Source organism: Temnothorax nylanderi, unplaced genomic scaffold (genome assembly GCF_030848795.1).
Source record: "Temnothorax nylanderi isolate EJ_2023f unplaced genomic scaffold, tnyl_v1.0 TNYL_tig0066_pilon, whole genome shotgun sequence".
Classification (NCBI taxonomy): domain Eukaryota; kingdom Metazoa; phylum Arthropoda; class Insecta; order Hymenoptera; family Formicidae; genus Temnothorax; species Temnothorax nylanderi.
The window spans coordinates 847,358-862,296 of record NW_027249128.1 but is presented as its reverse complement, the minus strand read 5'-3'; the positions used below and the strand labels follow the sequence as shown (position 1 = coordinate 862,296).

At 35.8% G+C, this 14,939-nt stretch overlaps 1 protein-coding gene and 1 long non-coding RNA gene across 2 annotated transcripts in view; one reads left to right on the top strand and one right to left on the bottom strand.

Annotated features, from left to right (window-relative positions):
• Nucleotides 1-14,939, bottom strand: part of Mp (collagen XV/XVIII-type protein multiplexin) — a 480,457-nt gene that overhangs the window by 140,143 nt on the left and 325,375 nt on the right. Inside the window, exons 8-9 of the mRNA XM_071708353.1 lie at nucleotides 6,941-7,200; nucleotides 5,661-5,936 (exon numbers count right to left, since the gene is read on the bottom strand). Of these exons, the coding sequence (XP_071564454.1) occupies nucleotides 5,661-5,936; nucleotides 6,941-7,200 (536 nt within the window). The remainder of the gene's footprint in view (nucleotides 1-5,660; nucleotides 5,937-6,940; nucleotides 7,201-14,939) is intronic.
• LOC139773703 (uncharacterized) overlaps nucleotides 1-14,939 on the top strand; it is a 266,478-nt gene that overhangs the window by 134,101 nt on the left and 117,438 nt on the right. The window lies entirely within an intron of this gene.

The following is a 14,939-nucleotide window of genomic DNA, read 5'->3' as shown; positions in this document are numbered from 1 at the left end:
CGTGCACTTCGTCCTCGTTACGTCTTCATCGCCCTCCCCGTATCCTTCTCCACGGGGATGGGTAACGGTACGGACGTTTTACCCCGACGGAAGATCTTCGGGGCATTCTTATCGCGGAATTCGCCTCCCCGCGAAGCAACGTACTAATTTTTCTCCGCCCCATCGCTGCCGCGCGTTGCTCTGTTCGTAACGCTGCTGCTGTTTGTAATAATACGGCAGAATTAAAGGGGCCGCGCGGGGTTAATGGCCCCTTTTTCGTCGCGCCATTAAACGCGCACGAATGTCGGAATCCTTTTCTTCCTTTATTTCGACGAGTTTTTCCACGTCGGGGCCGCCCACGTCTCCTCTTCTAACCGATATATCTTATCTCGTAATTGAAATCCTGTAATTTTTGTGTACAGCAGTCGGACGCGGCGACATTGTCACGAGATTTGTTTCCTTTTCACGATTCTCAGACATTTCACAGAGAGAGCGACGAAAATTCTATGCAAATTTGAGCATCACGTAGAAGTTAGTTTCCCGGTGTTAACATAATATAGAGCCGACACATATTTCCAAGGTAAAGAGCATATACGTATGTTTCCACCGTGGCTACGAAACGAAATGTTGTTCCGTGAGTGGGTATTTCGGAAAAAGAATACAAAAAAGAATACATTTGGCTAAAAAACTCTATTTTTCTTTACCTATTATTTGATGAGCTACCCTTTAAGAGAAATGATTATCGATCTATGGTATCTTATAATTCATGATGGTTTTATTTGAGTTGATTTTTTATTTTAAATTAACGTATAAAATTAAGTCAGTTGAAAGTTAAAATATTTACTTTTACAATCATAAATGTTACGTTAGTGAGAGAGAGAGAGAGAGAGAGAGAGAGAGAGAGAGAGAGAGAGAGAGAGAGAGAGAGAGAGAGAGAGAGAGAAGCTGCATCTTCACAATTATATTTCACAAAAATAGTACGGGTTTCATCAATTACATATAAATTTTCGCTATTTATTTTTCACTTATTTTTGAAGAGCTTTATTATATAAATTTTGTATAAGATATTGGAATATCATTGGTAGGATCGCGCGCTGTTCGACTTTTCAAATACTTGCGGCACGAATATGCAGTTGCGTACATACCGGATCTTAATTACGGATTTTGGGGCATGCCGCGCATATTGCGGACGCCGATGTGGAGATGAACCGTGCGCGCAGCAAAATTACCCAAAACATTCGGAATAACTGCGGTTCTGCGGAAGTCAATCACTTCCGCTGGCGGAAGTAACGATCGGTAATTCGTCCACGGGTCTGCTCGCCTGAATACCCTCGCACGCTAAAAAAGATTGAACGTTCCATTTCTATCGCTTCCGAAAAAGAAAGCAAAAAATTCGTATGGAATAAGAAGATAAAATATAAGACCACGAAATAAAATAATCTGTATCGATTTTAAACGCGAAATTCGATGTATTATTTATCAACATTGCATTATTGTGTCTTGAATCCTAATGGAAACACTGCTAAAATAAATGAGTAAAATTTTTAAATATCGCAAGATATACTTGACCAGAGAAACCAGACCAATTGCGTTATTACATTTCTGTTTTATTAAGCTTGCAAATGTATTGTGTTGCTTTGTTTGCCAGCTATTTACTTTGTTTCACTGAAATATTATTTTTATAGCTCGCGATATTTCCTTTCGCATGTACAATAACAATTTTAATGCGTATTTTATTGCTGAGATGTGACAAGTGAAGCTGAGCAAATATGACTCGCGACAGATGCTTTGCAAAAAGAAATTTAATTATTCCAAGCAGACAGCAGTCCATTATAAATAGTCCTTCATAAAATGAAGTGTTCAGTAGATTATTTATTTAAGCCATACAGAAAAGTCAATTTTTTCACGTAAGAGAACCGTTGATCTGCAAAGCAGAATTCGATCGAGTCAAAAATAATATTTTTTATCAGTATCAAAATGTAGAATGTTATGAGAGAAATTCTGCATAACATCGTCTGATGATTACTCAACGTCACAAATTCCACAGAAATAATTTTGCAACCCAAATGTGCTTTGTAAAATTTTTCCTATTTATAATAGAATTTATAACAGATGCTTGTATATGTATAAATCAAATTTTTCCATACAAATATGTAAAATCTATTTACACGACGATGACATGTTCTGTGAAAAATAAGTACGTGAGCGATTTTCGTCTTGGAAAAAGTGTGTCAGGTAAAAGATAGAAATTTTCAAACGATAATACCGTTGCCGGTTATTTTTTCAAAAATGACGGTGTTTGACGAACCATTGCGATCTTAGACGCACGTGCTTGTGCACGTAGTCGTCACGTTAACCCGTTGCTCTTCCACCGTATAAAGTACGGATGTCACGTTGTCTCCGGAGAAAACAGTTGCTCGTATCCCCCCGCGTTCTCCTTGCGGAATTACCACCTTGCAAAACACTCTCGTCGCCGTCGTCGACGACGATGGCGGCGTCGCGCCACAATTTATAGAGATTAGCCCGCGCGGAGCGAGAAGTTGCGAATCGTGCCGATCGAAACGGCCGCGCGAAACTTTTCCGTCGTATTGTTATCCCGGGAAGACGCGAAAAAGTCCGGCGCGGGAAACAGCGTTGCGAGACCGAAACGCCAGTGGATGCACGATAAGAATGTCTCCGGGGTGCGATGCAAGCCCGTCCCGACGTCTTCGTTGCAAGAAAAGCTGAACAGATCGTGAAAATCGCGCAAACATTCTTCCACTTCGCATATTTTTATATTCGTATACGTCTTTTCTTGTGACGCTTGAAGATGTTTTGATGATTTTTTTTGTCAGTACAGAGTCAATAAGTAAGAAAGCAATTGCAAACTAAAGATAACTATAAAGTACAATGTAAACTTTTTTGATATAATTAATCTACAAGTAACGGCGTAGAATATTACATTTTCATTTATTTCTTCTGGTTTTCGCATTTTTTTCATGATGCATCAGCAAACTTTTGGGGAATAAAAACTGCATTAAATATTTTGTATATAGCACGTATTCCAAGAACATTAGACACTAACAAGATGATAAAATGTGACCCAATTACATCCATATACATAACAAATTGCATTTACATGTACGCATTCACAGCTTTTAATTTTTTACAATTAAGAATGCGAGAGAGAGAGAGAGAGAGAGAGAGAGAGAGAGAGAGAGAGAGAGAGAGAAATTTGAATTATACTTTTACGATATAATCATCCAGTTTCAAAACTTTCTGACGTACGTTATACCACCACCGTCAATTATTTACCACTATTCAGACTACTTGTCAGCTATTCTGACTTACGTAGATAATTTAAAAAGTGGATCAAATTTGAAGATAATTTCATTATCTTCTTGGTTATTGAGAATTGATGTTATGAAGTTCTTCAATAGTTTGAAGAAATATGAAATATGAAATAATATTCTGTGATTTCTTTTCTTGATTCGGCTAATTGATGAAAAAACGAAAAGTTTCTCGCGTTGTGCTAAGATGACCGATAATTATCGACTTTGAAAGGTAAGCATCTTTAATAGTACTTACAAAATTAATAAGTAGATCATAAAGTTCGAAATGACATCTTTGCGTTTATCCGCATAAAAGTACGTTGAAACTGTATGAGTTTAATACGCACAGATCTCGTTTCATAATTTAGTATTGACTAAAAACCCATAAAAGAAATCCACAAATATTCGCACGATTTTAGTTTATTAATATTACATCGCGCAAATTAATTGTGGCAAGAGAAATTGTCGTCGCAAGATAAAACGACATTATATAACCGATTCGAAATATAGCAATACGTCTGCCTATTGTCGAGGATAACTAATTAACGAAGGATCGAATAAATCAATGCACTGCGTGCATCGATTTGCGCAACACGTGGTCTCTGTGTAGTTGATCATATTGCGTCAGGATGAGAACTAATTATCCTCTTCCATATCAACGATATGTAATCACGCTGTCCTCGCTGTTAATACGATATGGAGATACTAAAGGACTGGGATGACACGTAAATACTATTCTCACGCTCAGGCTGAAAGATATTAATTATTTCAAACGAAATTCTACATAAAGCATTATATTGCCCTGAAGAATGCCTCTATAATTAATATTCAGATGCATTGGTATTCGTATTAACGCGTGACTCTACAGCTGAAATTTATTTGAATCGGACTGATTATTTCGGAATTTATTGTATTATTTATATGCCCATTATTACCTTTTAGTTTAACATATTTATTTATTATATATAAATATCTAAATGTTTTATATTATTACTATTACTGTAATATATATAATTATAACAACATATTATGGAGCAAATAGTTTGGTTGGTAATAGATCGCCTATATCAAACGAAAGATCTAGGTTTGATTTTCCGATATTCTGTCATTTTGCATACAGTAGAAAAATATTATTTCATTTATGTGGTAAGTTACCAAAACATGAAGTCCTGGTTGCTTGGTGCGCAAAATCGTCGAGAAGCATAGATATTTGATATTCATGGAAATGCCAATATATTGTGTGGAAAGAAAAAATAATGATAAAAAGGCAATGTAATATAAAGCATGCTATTTCGATTTATATCATCTGATCGCAAATTGCTGTTCTCAAACTTGACGTATGGGCGAGTGGCGGAAATCTTTCGATTTTCATTGTGTGCGATGTCTCGCGAGTCACTTGAGTGTTCTTTGAGAGAGCAATAGTAGAAACCGAGACAACAGATCTGTAACGTCAATATATAGGATTTCGATGAGGTATTTCGTATCTATTCCACTTCTTCTAGAACCTACTGCCCGTTATCCGATGGCACTTCCCACGTTCGTACCATCCTCTCTTTTAGTTCGCTCTCCTTTAGTTTGCTCTCCTTTTTACTTATTTTATCAGGATACTGGATACGGTATTAAATTCTTAAACTTTAAAGGATGGACCAGCACGGATTTACTTCTACGATTCGCTGCTCTTAATCCCACGGCCGTCCGTTTTATTTTGAAGTTTATGACTGGCCCTCTTAATGCGACGAAACTCGTGAAACATTAACGTACTAAATATATAAAGAAAAATTCGATGCGAATTTCCGAACGAATCATTCTCGTCTCGATATAAGGTAAAGGTGAATTATACATATACTCGAATTATATTCACTCAAAATGCATAAAATTGATCTATGAATAAACTCAGGATCATCGGAATACGAAAAGGAATTCAATAAATTCGAATGTGTCTTCCGGTACGTTTTTAATAAATTCATGTTCGTATTCCGAGCGGACGAACAAGATTAATTTGCTGACGTATCCAAAACGAGACGAAAATGATATAATTCAGGAAACATATGTGGCTGAACGAAACGAAACTATCTTACGCTGTCGTTCGTACCGCGAGCGTTTCGCGAATTCGCGTGAGCTGCTTGTTTCGTGTCAGTCGAGTCGCCGAAAAAGGACCACATCTCGATCCACGCAAGCCTGTTTATCCACGTTACTTCGTTACGCGTACTCAACTGCAGAGCGGAACAATGTCGATTTTCATGAAAAACATCTCCCCGTGCCAACAAGCGCCACTTGTTTCGTTTCGTTGCGTCACGCACGAACGCTCGCGGCGTCCATTTTTTTTGTGCAAAAAAAAAACGATGAGCGAAGGGCGTGCACGGTACTCACGTCGTATCGTTCCTGGATGTGCGGTCCGGCTTGCGCGATGTACAGCGTGCTGGCGGTATCGAATACTAATTCCTGGGGGATCCTGGTAACCCTTTGCCGAGCCATTTCGTGGCAATTGAGGTAGAAGGTGATGTCGCTCGTGGAAACCTTAATGACGATCTTCGACCATTTCTTCGTAAGCTTTGGCACGGTAAATTTCGCCACCTCCTCCGAATGCGAATGCTCGTCCGAATTCGTGTAGACCAGCGAGATATTTTGGTTTGAGTCGGGCCCATCCTTCAAATATGATCGAGAAAATATTAAACTCATGGATCTATATTCTGGCACTTTGCATTTTAATCGTAATTGCTCAAATATAAACCCTTGAGGTGAGTTTAACATAAAATTATAAAATTAATTATTGATAAAACTAAATATGTATTTGCCATATAATATTGCGCATAACATTAATAAAGCACGCAAAAAATGAAATTACAATCTCGTGAAGCTAATTTTTAAGAAAATTTTAAAAAGGAATCCTCAAAAGTTGTTTATTTCAGCGTAACAATGTTCTCACAATTTTATGTATTGGGTAATAATAATATTTGAAAGTATTTTTAGATCTTTATCGAAATTTAGATACGTTTAAAATATTCCAGATTGTTTATTGTTCAAAACACGTACACGTGTAATAATATCGAGAAAATCGGAAAATAAGGAATAACGTTTGTTAAAAATCATTATTAAAAATTATAGTACATTTATTTCTCTTCTTTTTATTTTTCGAACATTCTAAATTAATCAGTTTTACATAAAAGGAAAATATTATTTTGGAAAGTAAAAATAAAAGGGAGGAAGAGAGAGAGAGGGTTATTACAGAAAAATGATAAATTTATATTGCCAACTTATTTCATTTGGATGATATTTATCTATTCATGGAACGTGCAGTGTCATGAGAATATCACGTAGCTACTTTGATAAAGCACGTTTAAAGAGCTAGTAATCACCCAGCTGTTAAAGCGGATTCCTTCATGATTTAATATGACGTCATATTTCACGCTCGTCCTCTCATTTCCGCAAGACATTTGCTCTTCAATCTTATACGCTATTATTTTCTCTGGCATCACGCCTCGCTGATTTAGCAGAACCCGCCCATAATCAATAAAATCACGTAACATTTTCGATAGAGATCTCGAAAACTCGCAAAATAATTTGTCGTTGCGTTTTTTGCCACCTGCCTCAGTTGCAGGCAAAGTTAGATATTCAAAGGGCTGCTCTAAGATACATTACGCGTAGCTTACCGAAATTCTAATGCCCAATTGGACAACGGTTTCGAAGGGATTAAGAACGGCGAAGAGGTAATAACTCGTTTTAAAGGAGGTCGGCTTGAATGTGGCCACCAGGGTGAACTCGGCTGGCAACTTTTCCGGGAGGTACAGTCTGTAGGGTTGCTTCACTTCGGATCCGGGTTGAAAGCCAAACGCCGGGAATCCGTCCACGCCCTCGTAAAAATTATTATCGTCCGTCATCGACGATACTGCTGCCAACATCAAATCGTATTCTGAAAACATAAATGTCAATAGTTTCTATTAAATTGCGTTTAATCGTGGCCGAAATTTGCGCGGCCGTTAAATGCTGACAGTTAGAACAACTAATTAACCTAACGATATTAAATTATCATAATGATATTAAATTGAAATACTGCATAGAGAGATTGATAGGTAATCAAGGTTATTATTTGGCAGCAAATTTTGAATAAATTAATGCACGTAAATTAATGTTAGAATTATTGGCGTCATTTGGTCCGTGAAATAAATCAGTATATCGAAATGTATTATTATAAGAAAAAGATTTTTCTCAAGGCTAATATAGGTGGTGCATTATAATAAAAAAAACAACTCTTCTGGATAAACATTTCTCTCTCTATATTTTTTAAATTATAGATTATAGGGCTTTCTGGACGTCATATCATGAATCTTTTCATACGCTGAAAATCGTGAATAGATTCCAGTACAAGATTCTAAAGTAATTATTTATAAGAGATGTACAGTTAACTATTTCTGTTAAACAATCTTAATAAATATTTCAACTTGCGCAATTTAGAAAAGATATTATCTGTTACGTATTATACGGTTTAAAAAAACACACTTAATAGTGCATGCATTGTTTCTGACAGTATTATAACGCGATCATGTAACAGGAGTCAAATGAAAATAAAGTTAATTTAAAAAAGTGTTGAAAACGGAATATTTTGCGAAAAAGAGATTTTACGCGAGCACCCGAGAAAAGTACGGTAGAGTAATTTGGAGTGAATGTAGAAACTTTAATTAATTTTTCGCGCGTTAATTTGCGAGAGATTTATATTATACATTCTGATATTCTGATAAGATTATTTCTCAGGTAGAAATTGTATAATACAACTCATCCAGTTCATCTAAGTTTATCGCAAAATCATAACGCGTCGAGAAATTGTATTATCGATCGGAAACACGTTAAAGAATAAAACTTGCAGTATATTAAGCTTTAAAAATTCTTTGGCAAATATAAATAAATAAAATTGTCCAAAAATTGTCATGATTTATTATGAAAATGTTTCGTGTCAGGATTTACATATACTACACTTATTATGAGAGCTTTCATATTTTGCATATAAAGAATATCGATAAAATCAATAAAAAGAAATATAGAAAAATTTCAACACTACGAATCGCGACATTGTATTCGGTGTAACCCGCGCACAGCGTGATTAAGATCATAATTCTTTAATATACGACAACACCATTTTGCACACCATACGTCATGCTCCGATCCGTGACACCCGATATACCGCGTGATATTCCGCAGCTGAAAGCTCGATAACCGATATTTATTGTCGGGGACACGAGTCGCCGCAGTAAATCGCATTAGAAATCCTTCCGGTAACCAGACGTCGACACGGTTGACTAGTTATTAAAGTAAAAGACGCTTCTTGTTACACTAAATCAAAGCCGATACTATTAGCATCGTAGGTAAACGGTTCATTAGTGTAAACTAAAATGGTGTACTTTCACTGTTTATGATAAGCGTAAAGCCGTTCAAAAGAATCACATTGTTAATTACAGAGAACAAACGTTTTTTCCTATATTTTACACATCTGTAAAAATAATTTTGTCCTTTTTTCAGAAAAGAAAATATCCAGACTGAATTGAGAACATATACTTTGAATTCTTTGAAATAGTATTCTGCTGAAACTAATAAAACACTATCTACATGGAGATCGCTTCGTATTTTCTTTTCGCACACATTCTCCTATCACAAGCAGCTGCTCTAATAATAAAATTCGTGAGCAACCTAAAAATGTTCGATGAAAATACAGGTAATAGTATGTCGACAGTGTAAGTTAAATTATCGCCGTGCCCGAAAGTAATTTCCAGATTGCATTTGTGACCGCGCCATATTCTCGCGTAACGTATTTTATCTCGAATATATTCCGCCACAAAAGCTTTGGTGAGTGCTCAACGAATTTTGGTTTTCGCATTCGGTTTGTTCTCTACGAACTGCATTTTTCGTGGCTTGCAATGGAGTAGTTTTTCATGTGCAAAAGTAAATTAATTTGTTATTCGAGCAAATACCGACATAGAATTAACCGTACGCATTCCCGAACGCATTCTTCGCATGCTCTGATTCGAGAATGTGAAAATTAATATTATACATATATTACTTGATTTTTCTATAACACGCGCGAGAGCATTTTTTAAATTTATTTACAACTTTCGCTCTAACATAATAAAATGTATTAACACTTATTGACAGTAAATTTTTCGTATAACTTTCACACATAAAATACGAGAGTATACGAGAACAGCATATCGCACTCTTTTGATTACCTTTGAACATTTATTTCTCGATTTTCTTATTTTTCGCGACAAAACTGAGTCAATTTCGAGATTGCTTTAACCGTAGCTACAGAAAAAGATGTTGATATTTTAACATAATAAATGTTACGCAATTGTTACGTGCGCACGTAAAGTCTAAAGAAAGCCTTTGTTGTTTTTTTATTTTCAAAATGGATATTCTTCGCAATATATACTTAGGATTTTCGAGGCAAATTTTTGGCTACTTTGAGACATTTGTAACAACATAGTAGGGAAGATTTCAACGCTTGATAGATTGCAGCATGGAATTGAGACGCGTGGTGATTCAAACGCCGGCATAGAAACCGACCGGGCGACACCTCCTGCCCGGATATACCCTCCTGACGCGGATCTCTATTTTGCGCCGAAATTGCGATAGGCCCGAGTCATTTTAAAGTCCAAACTAGAAGCAGTATATGTGTAAATTAAAAAAAAAGAGATGCGGACAGTAATTGAAGCGCGAGATTTAATGACCGTGCACATTTCGAGTATGCACTTTCTTCACGCGTTTCGGTTTATCGTCGTATCGACACATGTACTTCCGCGGCAATCGGCTTATAATAAGATAATAAAATTTAACTTGTATTGAATTTGTATTAAATTCATTTCAATATTAATTAATAATTTGCTTATTAATTTTGAAAAAATTAATCTTTGAACCTCGTAAACATGGTTTACACATCAAATTCATGGTACATAAGAGATTTATTATTATCGAGTAGAGCTTTGCCTATTATCACGTTTCAGAAATTATAGATGAGATCTTGCGGCGCCATCTACGTTTTGTAATAACCGTAAATTAATAGCAGCTATAATTTTTTTCGTCGCGTGATAAATGCTCGACATTTCCACGTAAAATAATAAATTATCGTTTTTTTTTTGCAAACCATGAATAGTCATATCAACGGTATGGATCAAATTGGGTTTTATCGCTTATCAATTGCACGATTGCATTTCACTTCAATAAATTAGAGCTTGTCATTTTGTCCCCATGATGAGAGTACTTTAAATACATTTCAGCGCGAACGTAGTTTTGCATTTTCTAGAAGCTTGACAATATGCATGAAGCGACACAGGATGAGGCTGCCATACTTTGTTCGACGGTAATTAGGTAATAAACTCGACATCGCGGTTATTAGCGCTCGAAAAAATTATGAATTATTATTGTAATAACGGCGTTCATAATGCACGATTTCACGCGAGTACGCTTCGCCCGCTAATCCCCGCTTCCTTCATAGTCCGCGCAAATCCATTTGCATAAATCCGTATGCCAATTCGCCCTGTCAGCTCGTTACAACTTTCCCGGTAGTGCATACAAGAATCCATGAATCACGCAAATCGAACAAACGCTGAACATTTCAATGCGAGTCGATGCAAATGTCTTCTTTAAACTGTCGACGTGAACGTGAAAACTGTTTTCTTGTCGATTTCCTTACACGCTGTGAAACACTTTTTGTTGCAGTGCTCGTTATATAGATCATTATATAGGTTTATTATATGGTTCTTTTATCTCTTTATTTGATTTCGTGTTATTTTCCATGTACACTACATATTGTGTACAATATAAAACTGTCTAAGATATCATTGACGATATAATTATTATATTATGCATTTCCAAGATAACGAAGAGCATATTATACTTAATAATATTATTTCGTTTCTATTGGAGCCGCATATGGTCACGTATTATGAATTATGAGATAAAGTATTACTGCAGTCTACATTTTCATATTTGTGAATATATATATATTAGTTTTTTATAGCCTTATACAGATAGTTGTAAAAACTCCTTAAACTTGTATAGATAGCATGTATTTTAATGTGTATTTAAAAACTTCTCACAATCAGTGACATAGAGTATCAGCGTCTTTCATTTGTTGCCTTTACGGTTTATTGATAAAAGTTATCATAAATACAATAAAAGCTTGCAGAATTATTACTTTCTTGAAATATTTTAGGTAAATTTACTAAAGGTAAACTATATAAAGAATCTGTATAATAATTTGCAAAGTTATTATACAAATTGAAATAAAAATTTCAATATGTACAATAACTTTGCAAATTATTATACATACAATAAAAATAGAAAGATCCTTTAGTGTTTTAAAAATGTCAAAACAATTTTATGAATTATTTATTTATTATGTAATATGCTCAAAAATACGAACAAATATCATTTTGTAGCGGTTAAATAATTTGGAACCTATATAATTATTTTGATGGTGTAACAAAATTCTTTTCAGATCTGTATCTAGCTAAGTTTTTAGATACTTTAGCAAAACCGTTCTTTCCGTGAGGGAATAGCACTTATACAGTCGTATTTACACAAAAATCGAGATGTATAAGTAAGAACTACGTTTCTATATATATATATATATATATAATAACTGGTTTCATTACATTTCCAAGTGGAATACACGTGTAGGCATCATTTTCTCTATTGAGTCAGGAAGTCCGATTGTCTCTGAGAAGAGAGAACAAAACGAGAACGAAATGAGAGAACAGCGTCTCCCAGGAGACGTTGTTCTTGCGTTTCAACAAGTTTTCCGATCTTCCTCTGGAGACTGCGCTTTTCTTCGATCTGACGCGACGCTATGATTTTTGCGAACGGTTTATTGACGCGTAAAATGGCTTCTCATTATTGCGTCGCGTATTTTAATTCATGAGAAATACTGAATTACTCTCTCAATCATATGAAATGTCATTTCCTGTCACATTTTGGAACATTCAAATTGACCAAAAAATGAGTTTACTGATATACGTTTACGAAGAATGTGCAAGGTACGTAAAAGTGCGTGGATCATTTATTTTCAAGAAGATGTAACTTCTCGTAGAAAGTATTAAATCAATAATTACGATTATAAAATGGATTCTAATTGAAGATCAAAAAAGTAAAACAGATTATATTATCAGGCAAACTTTTTTTGGATAAAATGATAAATTTCATTACTGTCATTCGACAGAGCATTGCAATCGAAATTTTTTTAATTACATTATATGTTTTATATTTGATATAGCTAGTATGATATCTACTCCATCAATGATGTTTGTTATTGGTGCAGTGATATTATTGGTATGTAGAAGCAATTAATACGTTGCAGTTACAACGTGTAATAGCCTTCTATATAACCTGTATGGATCGAAATATAATAAATCAAGATAGCTTTACATCAACTCTATATGTTGTGATTGTGGGATGAAAAGTCATAACTAACTATCAAAGTTAATATTTTACATAATGATAAAATAGAATATTGATTTAGTAAGACAAGTCATGTCAGAAAAAAAAAAATACAAAATGCATTATACATGCGTTTGTAGTGCAAAAAGCAAAATCGGTAAAACAATAAAGATAACAATAAAACGAAATTCACAAAAATTTAATAATTTTTATATTTAAATTTTCGCATCTATTTTTTTGTTACACAATCATATACATATGCACATATACAGCATAATTGCCTAACCAAATATTCGCGATTTTATTTAAAGGTTTAAATGAAATAACTTTCTGTGTCACAGTAGTTTTATATAATGGACCGGCAGAGTATGTAAGCGACAAAGTTAAAAGATCTGCGAGCTTTCTTTTTTTACGTCTTTCATATTAAAATTTTTAAGTCGCTGGCATCAGAAAATTTCGCGAGAAACAATAGCGCGGACGCGGTGAAAGGCAAAAAGAAGTTCTTTTTCCATCAAAAGTTCGAGTAGCTGAGTAGCGAGCAAGAAAATGCGGCTTCGTTAAAAGCAAGAATACTCTGTCTTGCACTGTTTGTTGTTATATCGGGAACTGCCGGCAACTACTGGTCGCTATGCAAGTGACATTGTATTTTTAAGTCTTATAAGCTTCTGTTTATTGTGCATGAAAAATATACGCCGAAATGATTGCGCCCGGGCTTCAATGTTTACTCTATGGAGAACGTGGAATAAAAACATTTCTCCCAAGCTAGTGCATACGCGAAATATTCGAAATCGTACCACTGAAATGCGTTTGTTTTCGAACAATTATCACGACCATACAGACAAAAATATTTTCTATTAAAGTACGCAAGAGAGTGGAACAATTTTTTTTTGTAGCGTCCAAGAGCCCTGCGACGCGATCTCATTAAATTCTAATTGTAACATTTACTGTCATATTCGTTTCCTATTATTCACGTAACTTAATAACATGCGCAAGTAATGCGAAATATATTTCTGAAATTGTCGACGTAAATGCGGTTGCCCAAATTAATTCTATAAAATAAATCCAGAGACAATTATCGCGCATGTAAAATGCGCATACATAGAAATGCTCTTTGTCATAATCAATAGACACAATCAGCTGTTACTGTCGTAATATTAATTCTAAATTTGGTGATATATCGACATAGTCTAGATACTTAATTTTATCGTTTAACTTACTATCGTGATATTTTTAATCCTTCGATCCTTCCTTCTAATAGTCCTTCCGAATATTTCGTAATTACTTACGAATCCTGAATCGTTTCATCTTGGCTCCATGATATCAATTAATTAGTGGAGTATCATTAGCGATCACGATAAAATGCAAAGTGCTGAGTCCCGAGCACTCGGCAGCTATCCCTCGCGATGATAATCCCCTGAAAATCGTTCGCGTCGCGACGCAAACTCGTTTCCGGCGCATTATTTCCCACGTAAATTCTACGCCGGCGGTACGAAGAAGTTAAACGACGAAACAAACAGCGCCGCTTAGAAGTTGGTAACCCGACGCGAGGGAAGAAGTTGCAGGAGGGTGCGAGAAAGCGAAATCAGATTACAAAAGATTGCGGCGAAGAGTGCCTACCCCCGGTCCCTCGCCCGCATCGCCCGCATCGCCCGCCTGGTGAAACAAACCTCGGGCGATGGCAAAGAGCTAGTTGAAAGCTAAGAGAAGGATCGAGAGGAAAAACAGGTGCAACCGCTGCTCGCGGGTAAATCGAGTTTCGAGCGAATTTTCCTCGGGGTCTCATCCGCAAATTTTAGCGGTCGCGCTCCGACATGTAACGTCCGACCACTCGAAGTAGTAATCGAACGTTTTTGTCAGACGCGTCGGTTCAAGTGCCGACCGGCAGATGGCGCCAGAGAGGCCGTCCGGCGTCGACCAGTCTAGCTTCCAGCTCGTTACGGTCGCTATCTGCTTTATTGCGCGGTACGTATTCTTTTTACCGATTCCTTGAAACTTTTTATCTGGCACGAGAGCTTGCTTCTTAATTTCAACTATCGTATCCGCTGCTGTCTCGGGTCGTTAAACATTATGGCGATTTTTACGGTATGCATTTTTTAAATATTTAATTCCTCTTTGTACATTTTTTTATAGAAATTATTCCATTACTAAACCACGCCCTTAATGCAACAAAAAAGGAGAATTGTAAATCTGGTCGTTGATTCTGAGAGAACGCGAAATTCAATTGTA